Genomic DNA, 8,525 nt, shown 5'->3' on the forward strand with positions numbered 1-8,525 from the left:
ACTGTGACGGTTGATGATAATTTAGTCGCGGTTTGTGACAGCGGCAACAAATCCATAAAACTCAACTACGACTGGGTTGATAAATTCCTCCAAGACAACCCTAAGCTGGATGACTGGTTCCGTTTGCGGTGTTATGGAGATCTGCACCGCTTTCAGGACAAAAGATCTGCTTTGAAGAAGTATTTCAAACAAGAAGAAGGTAAATGATCCTGTCTTAAAAAATCTACCTGCATATATAAGAGAATAATGTTAAATTTTATCTGCTCTTATAAAGCACAGATGCTGAATCTTCTTAGGGAATGCAATGGAATGGTTGGATTTAAATTCCTTTATATCAGTAATGATTTTAAACTTTTCTGTTTACATAGGACCAGCTCTACTATATATAAAAAAATAAATACAGAAATAAATAAATGCCCAATAGATAAATAAGCACACAATAAATTTCCCCCCAAAATTACAATAAACAAATAAATGTAGGTAGAAATGAAATTATACATTGAGACATAAATGTATATATCTCTTTTAATTTGCTTTGTATTAATAACCTTATTTATTTATTGTCCGTTATAATCTTCAACGCTATTTATTTCTGCCTGTGGTTTGTACATTTCTGTATGCATTTCTGCCTCATTAGCAAAAAGAGGCAGAAATGCATACATTATGAAATAATTTTAAGCAACACAATTCAATCAACCCAAAAGGCCTGTTTTTTCACAGTTTCTATTATTGCGGGCCTTATTTTTGCTATTTATCATTCTTTCAATACAGAAAAATTATTTCTTCTTTTCCAAATTAACAATTGCTAAATATTCAAATACTCTCATTGTGAAATTATAGCTATAAATCTATAGAAATCTTACTCTCATAACTTTTTCCTTTTCCTTACAGTATTTCTTTGGTTGTCTTTTATTCTACAATCAGATATCCATGTTAGATTCTCACCTGTATCTGATTTTCCATTCAGCTCTGGGTTCACTTTTTCCCTTCAGCTACCTGCCTTTACATTCAACTATCATTCAGACCTGCTTCCTGCCTTTCATTTTTATTGAAAGTCTCTGGTCATTCTATTTCTATTACTGTTTCCTTCTGTTTGCCTCTTCTGTCCATGCTGTGCTGTAATATTTTGCACCTTCTTTGTGAATTTCAGCTACTGATTCATGTGACCTCTTTGCTTCAATTTGTTTGCAAATGGATCATACTTCTCCTACCTATAGGTGTCATGTTCTGTCTCAGAGACAAGACTTGTTTAAGCAGGTGGGGGTTCATCTAAGGCTTTGTTCACATGACCGTCTCAAACTGTGTCCCTCAAAATAAATTTTACCATGTTAGTCAGGAAGCATTTATTCAGCATTTATTATTATTGTTAGCTTTTCTGTTCAAATGCAAAACACACAGTCTTTTTTCATTTTTAGATGATAAAAAAGCAAATGCAAAGCAAGTAAATCTATGTTGTTCTTGCAAATATTGTTAATGTTAACTGCACGAAAAGAGCTTTTCATCTGTTCTGATTTCTTTCTCAGGTGTCCATATTTTACAGCTGATCTCTTCCTGTGAGATTGATGAGGAGACTGAGAATGTTAATGCTGCTTTAGAGTATGGTTATGATAAAGAAGATTTAATTGCTCTGGATTTTAATACTCTGACATGGATTGCTCTAAAACCAGAAGCCATACCATTTAAAAGAGTGTGGGACACTGAAAAAGAGAGAAATTTGTTCGATCAGAAAATTCTCATGCAGATGTGCCCTGAATGGCTAAAGACAATACTGAACACAGGGAAGAACTTTCTACTGAGAACAGGTAAATGAGACGAGCAATCCAATTCTAGTGATATTATATATACAGTATATATAAAAAAAAAAAAAAAAAATATTGGGTTTATGTAACATTTAATTTTTAGCTAATTATTAACAAATATAAAAAAAGAAAAGTTTTATTAATGCTATTGTTTATTAATACTTAATAAATGTGAAAAAAAAAATCATTTCAAAACGATAAAATTTACATTTGAGCTTTTTTCCTACACCCCAAATTAAGCAATATTAAACCTTACCAGCCTATGAATGTGGTGATGGGATGTTTTTAACTTGGGAAATAGGCTCTTAGCCGATTATTTCTAACTTAAATCTCAGAAATGTCTGCATTAAACTACAACTCAAACACAACATTAGTGGTAGTCTGACTCTGGTTGCATAGTTTAAAAAACTTCAGACCAGATATTTATATACATCAGAGGTCACTTTATTAGATACACCAGTCCAACTCTTTGTTAATTGCAATATTTTATTCAGCAAATCACATGCAAGTAGGCATGTAGACATGGTCAAGACAATCTCCTGCAGTTCAAACCGAGCATCAGGATTGGGGAAAGAGTGATTTAAGTGGCGCTGAGTGTGGCTTGGCTGTTGGTGCCAGATGGGCTGGTCAGAGTATTTTAGAAACTGCTGAGCTACTGAGATTTTCATGAACAAACATCTCCAGGGTTTACAGAGAGTGGTCTGAAAAAGACAAAATAAGGAATCAGAAGGGCTCAGAAAAATTAAACCGTAATCTGATATAATTAAAAAAAAAGTCTATGCATACCTCTACCTGTAGATTTGATTTATGATAAACTATCCGAGGATTTCTCTATCTGATGCTGTCATGGGTTGAATAGGAGTGAGCCCTAATCTTCATCAACTTAAAACAGGAAAACAGTTCTATTTAAAGCTAAACATAAAAAGTTTTTTTTTTCTTTTACAGAATGGTTACTTTATTTTAATTGGATTTGATTTCTACAACTAGATGTATTATTGTCCTGTTTTTTTTACCATCATATCTATCCTTGTTCCCAATCATTAAATGAATCCTTATCTGACTGATCTGTGTTTTGTATGCCAACTTTTAATGATGTTTTCCTTTTATTTTCTTTTTCGTTCCTTTCCCAGAGCATCCGTCCTTGTCTCTGCTGCAGAAGACTCCTTCTAGTCCAGTCAGCTGCCACGCTACAGGTTTCTATCCTAAAAGCGCCCTGATGTTCTGGAAGAAAGATGGGGAGGAAATTCACGAGCATGTGGAACATGGAGAGATCCTTCCGAACAATGATGGGACCTTCCAGATGACGGTTTACCTGAACATCTCCTCAATCAGTCTTGATGACTGGAAGAGATATGTCTGCGTATTTAAGTTCCTTGACAAAGAGGAAGAAAACATCCAACTGGATGAAGCAGAGATAAAAACCAATAGAGGTAAAGAAGCAAAATGTGTTCCTGTTGCTTCTTGTGTGTTTGGTCTATCCAGTAGTTTAGGATAACAAGGATAACAAAACTTTTTATTTATTATACACTTTCTATTTGGTATCAAACCTCAAAGTGCTACAGTGGGAATATATAAAAGTAACAACATAAAGAGAAACGTAAAAACAACAACTAGGACGAGTACAGCTTTCTAAAAAGGTTACTTTCAAGTTCCATTTAAAAAAAAATCCACTATCTTCAGGGCTCTGAGATGGTCCAGAAGGGTGATGGAGGTGGTAAGCTCATGTTTTTATTTTTTGTACCCTTATCAGGATCCTGCCAGGGCTATGCACAATATATTTAGCTTTTGGAAGCTCGTGGCAGGGAGTGCAATACAGTAGTGCAACCTTATGGAGAAAAAGGCATGGGCAACTTCTCTGCAGCAGGGAGGGAGGGAAATAGTTTGGAAATATTGCAGAAGCAAAAGATGTATGTCTTGCAAATGGAGGTGGCATGGATATCAAAAGAGCTGAGGGGTCAAACCCCCAGGTTAGTAACAGAAGGAAAGAAAGAAAGAAAGAAAGAATGTGGCTGGAAATGGAACAGAGGCTTTAGGGGAAGTGTAGCTTGTTAGTTGTTCTGGTTTGAATGGCCGCTGTACTTTAGTCATAAAACTGTGGGAAGTTTTTTCATACATGATTTAAACTTCTCTAGGCAGGAGCTGAGACGGTTCAGGTGCGCAAGAGTGGGAACTGCGGGGAGTGATCTGGGGGTATAGTTAAGTGTCATCATGAGAAGGGTTATGCCCTGGTCCAAAGTTCGCCCCTTATTATGTGTGAGTCCATTTATGATCTGTTGAAGAATTAGACACCGCTATCCATGTTTAAAATCAGCAGCAAATTGGCAGGTATGATAGTCCATATGTTTTTGAAGTTGCTGATAACCAGATACCAGATAAAATATGTTGTTCAAGGAGATGAGAAAGCTATTAATGTTGGAAATACAAATTCAATTCAATTCAGTTATTTATATAGCGCCAATTCACAACACATGTCATCTCAAAGCACTTTACAGTTCACCAGATCATACAGTCAAATTGATTCAAAGTTTTGTATCTAAGGAAAACCAGTTGATTGCATCGACTCATTGAGTCGAAGTCAATTCCTCACACTAAGCATGCTTGTAGCGACAGTGGAGAGGAAAAACTTCCTTATAAAAGGAAGAAACCTCCAGCAGAACCAGGCTTAGTGTGAGCGGCCATCTGCTGAGGGCGACTGTGGTTCAAGGAGACAGAAGCAGAGATATCAAAACTGTTGTTTGTCTTAGGTGAGTGATAGATGGGGCAACTGGGGATGAAGAAGGTTGTTTGCAGTTAAAAACCAGGCTTTAGAAGGACCTGGTAAGGAGAACAGAAATGACTGAAAGCTCAATGTTGCTGAGGTGAAGAGCAGCAATCCCACTAACAGTAGTACGGGCATTGTGCAGGTGGCATTATCCAGGAGGGTAAGCCTTATTCATATGTGGGTGGACCCCATGTTGCTCCCATGTTTCTATAAAATAGTATCTATCAATCCCCTTGTCTAGAATGCGGTCATATATGGGATCGGAATGTTTAAACAGTGACTGCATATTGAACAGCGCCTGAGTGGTGTGAGTCTTAAGATACATTCTCACCAAACAAGAATTTCCCGGCTGAAGTAAAGGATTGCCATTTTATCCCTGCATAGAGGAAGCATCTGGAGCGAAACAAAGCAGAGCAAGGCGATGATGGCGAATTTAGGATGGTAATTGACAAGATTTTGGCTAAGTTTGCGACATTGGATCCCTGTGCCTACAAATTTCCTTCAGATTCTTACAGATTTTCGCCACTAGATGTGGCTGAAAACTACAGTGAAGAAGCGCAGCAGAGACAAACTTGTCTTATTAAAAATCTAAAATACAGTATGAATGCTCTTAAGAGCTTTTAAAGTGGCTTTTAGCCTCAGAAGTACTTTAGCCTTAGAAAGTTTCATCGTATTTGTCAGGACTCAGAACAGAGGACCCATAATTCAAGGCAAACAAACCGGGGGATTTGTCAGAAGCGTTTATTAAAAAACGTCTAATCTGCAGTTCAGCCGCTAGGGCGTCTAAGGCAGAAACGTCTGCAAACAGAAAACTCAGGTTAGCAACCCTGGAGAAGCAGACTTTTGGAGAAGCTGATTTTTTATTTTTTTTTTAGGAAGTTTCTGGAAAAGAGGATTAAGTATCTGATACAGGCTACCTTCTGCAACACAAAATACCTTCCTAATCAGAATTTGGCAGCTCAAGAAAAAAGGTCCCAGCAAAAAACTCACCTATAAGATTTGTAAAACTTTTGGAGCTGGAGATTGGACTTCATGGTGGGTTCAGTGAAAATAAATCTGATGTGGATTTCAAAAAGTCCTATAATAATTTACAACTAATACACAACTTTAGTTGTAGCACACACGGTACAATGTGGAATATAAGTCATAGTTTATACCAACATTATTAATTCTGACATTATGTGGAGACAGTGGGGCAGATTTGAGTCATATATGCCTTTTCATCCCTCCATTTTCTCCCTCTTAGTCCTTTGCCAGGGTCGCGTTGGTTACACCCTGAGGGTTACACCCTGGACAGGGTGTCAGTCTGTCACGGGGCAGTGCAGAGACACACAACCATGCACAGACTCACACCTAAGGAGAATTTAGAGCAGCCAATTAATAATAATAATAATAATAAATCCAATTTGTACCGCACTTTTCATTAAGAAAAATCTCAAAGTGCTACACAGTGCAAATAAAATAATTAACCAAACAATTAACCAAACAGTCATGTTTTTGGACTGTGGGAGGAAGCCGGAGTACCCGGAAAGAACCCACGCTGCACAGGGAAAACATGCAAACTCCATGCAGAAATACCCCAGGCCAGGAACTGAACCCTGAACCTTCCTGCAAGGCAACAGAGCTACCTAATGATCAGTGTGCTGCCAACATTTTCATAAACAGAAAATTACATATTACAGCTTACCTAAAAACTGTAAAAAATAATATAGGCCGGTATATGGTTAATGGTGTCATGATCGGTTTAACAAATCTGACCCACATGCAGAGAAACCACTCAGAGAACACGGAGAAAAGTTCAACAGTTTTATTTGTTGTAATGAAAACGGGTTGGATCTGGAACTCAGTGAACTGGTGAACTGGAACTGGAAAGTCAGAAGGGAAGATCACAGAGATCAGTTCAAGGACCGTGGGAATTGAGACTGCGGCTTGAATTTCGCAAGAGAGGGACTCACGTTTGAGGGGGCTCTTGTCAATCCTTGAATCCAGTCTGTGTGGGGTTATCCAGAGAGGTGAGAACTCGTTGGAGAGCGGACATTTAGACGTACGTTGGACCTGGAGGAGTAATGGAGTGGACTGTCACTTGGTTTTCCGAAGGGAACTTGAACGGACCATGTGGAGGTTTTCCCCTGCTCAGTGTAAACTTAGTTATGCCTTCCAGGAGGAGAAGGACCAGGTGTCCAGTTACTTCCTGTTTCCTGCCGAAGAGCAAAGATAAAAAAAAACTCATTAGACTCAGAGAAACAATGGAAGGGTAGACTCAGCTAATCTCAGCTTGGCTAGAGTACCCAAAACTGGCAAACATTCTGGCGTTGAGGTAGTGACAGCCCACTGCACAAATACTCCTCCAGTAATGATCCAACGAGCCGCAGGTGTGCAGGGAGCCCCAATGAGGACAGGGCACCACCTGGTGGTGGAGAGAAGGAAACGACACAAACAGACCACACAAACTGGATTCCTAACAAATGGCTTGTATTTCTCTAGGGTCTTTGTTAAGTAAGGGGACTTCATAGAGCTACTAAACTACAATCTTTCATTCCTACATATGCAACATGGGGGAAGTGTTTTTCCCAAGGGCACAGTGACTGAGACGTGCAGAGCTAGGCCTCAAATCTGCGACACTTTAATATCTAACATTTGTTTTTAAAGAATTTTTACATAAGATCCATAATTCATATCTGATGCTGTCTACAATTTTATTACAGGTAGAAATAAAAAGAACTACAGCAGAGAGATGTAACTGCACCATTGTGACTTTTTGTGTTTCTATTTGTTCTTTAAGCTTTGTTCACAGAGAGGCAGAGTAACAAAACTGCTCCCATCATAGCTGTAGCAATTTCTTTTGTTCTTGTTTCCATTGGTGCTGCTGGATATGTGGTCTATAAAAAGAAAATAGGTAAGCGATCATGATTTTTTATGTGTGACAATATATTTTGCTGAAATGTATCTACTGTAGATAGAACTATATTACAAATAAGAACTTCACTTCAGCTTCTTTATAGGTTTACCTCCATTTACATTTCTGAACTGTTTCAGAAGTGTTATAAATTTTATTGATTGTACTCTTTGTGACTTTTCAGTTCCAGAGGGGAGATTGGAGCTTCTTGAGCCACTGAACTCAGAGGCCTGATCAACAAACTGTTGCCCGATGTGGGGATTTTTTATGACTTCTGTCTGAAATAAAATAAACAGTTATACTTTCTTTCTGTACAAGTGCTTCAGAGATTAGGCTCTTTTACAGACCTAAGTTAAACAAAGTTTTATCTTTGTTAAAACCTGTTTTGTTTTTTTAACCACATATCAGATTAAAGCTAAAACTTGTTAAACCTGGTTTGATCTAATCCCAGTTTCAGTTCAGAGCAGGTCAAATTAGTCACATGGTGAAACTTCATGAAGGAAAAAAATGACTTTCTAAAAACAAACAGACCTTAGATTTGAGGCTGAAGAAGGAAACAAAGAAAACATGCTTTGTCTTTAAGAAATTCCTACATTCATAATGAAGTAGAATCTGTGGTCAGATGCTGGCAGCCTCCCAGAAGCAGTTTTAGTTACTTTTTTCAGTCACTTCCTGGCAAGCAAGTGATTTTTTGGCTGCAGGCATTTCGGCCAGTTAGGTTGTACTGGAGATATTTTTGGTTTCCAAGCACAGGAAACAAAAACATTGATAAAACATTTTGGTAATGAAAACATGTAAATAAAAAAAAATCTAACTTTTGCTGTAAGTTTTTGTTCTTGTTTTTTTTAAATGCCTAAAATAGGCAAGATAAACTTATTGACCTTTTATCTGTTATAATGCTATTTCATCATCAAAATCCTGCAAGAACTGGTATTTCACCTGTTTCATGCTTGTCACAGTAACCCTCAAAAATTCTGCCCCTCGCTGTCCAGGAAAAGGAGTGACCACATCCTTCCACTAAAACCAGGTCAAACTAAAACTTTCCCACTTGAGTTCTGGATAGAGAATA

The 8,525-nt window shown here is 37.7% G+C and overlaps 1 protein-coding gene across 1 annotated transcript; it reads left to right on the top strand.

Moving 5' to 3' along the window:
* The first annotated feature begins 299 nt into the window (after positions 1–299).
* Positions 300–8,180, top strand: LOC107101416 (major histocompatibility complex class I-related gene protein-like). Its single transcript, XM_015400318.1, has 5 exons — positions 300–312; positions 1,524–1,802; positions 2,930–3,229; positions 7,343–7,456; positions 7,641–8,180. Exons 1-5 carry the CDS (start codon positions 300–302, stop codon positions 7,688–7,690), a joined length of 756 nt encoding a protein of 251 aa, XP_015255804.1. The 3' UTR covers positions 7,691–8,180.
* The last annotated feature ends 345 nt before the right edge of the window (positions 8,181–8,525 follow it).

The sequence above is a fragment of the Cyprinodon variegatus genome, unplaced genomic scaffold (genome assembly GCF_000732505.1).
Source record: "Cyprinodon variegatus isolate N-32 unplaced genomic scaffold, C_variegatus-1.0 Scaffold1093, whole genome shotgun sequence".
Lineage (NCBI taxonomy): Eukaryota > Metazoa > Chordata > Actinopteri > Cyprinodontiformes > Cyprinodontidae > Cyprinodon > Cyprinodon variegatus.

Bases quoted from the DNA above. Each gene is read 5' to 3' on its own strand.
- LOC107101416 (XM_015400318.1), top strand. The intron at 3,230-7,342 runs GTAAAGAAGCAA...TTGTTCTTTAAG, and splicing joins AGAGATAAAAACCAATAGAG to CTTTGTTCACAGAGAGGCAG. The intron at 7,457-7,640 runs GTAAGCGATCAT...GTGACTTTTCAG, and splicing joins GGTCTATAAAAAGAAAATAG to TTCCAGAGGGGAGATTGGAG.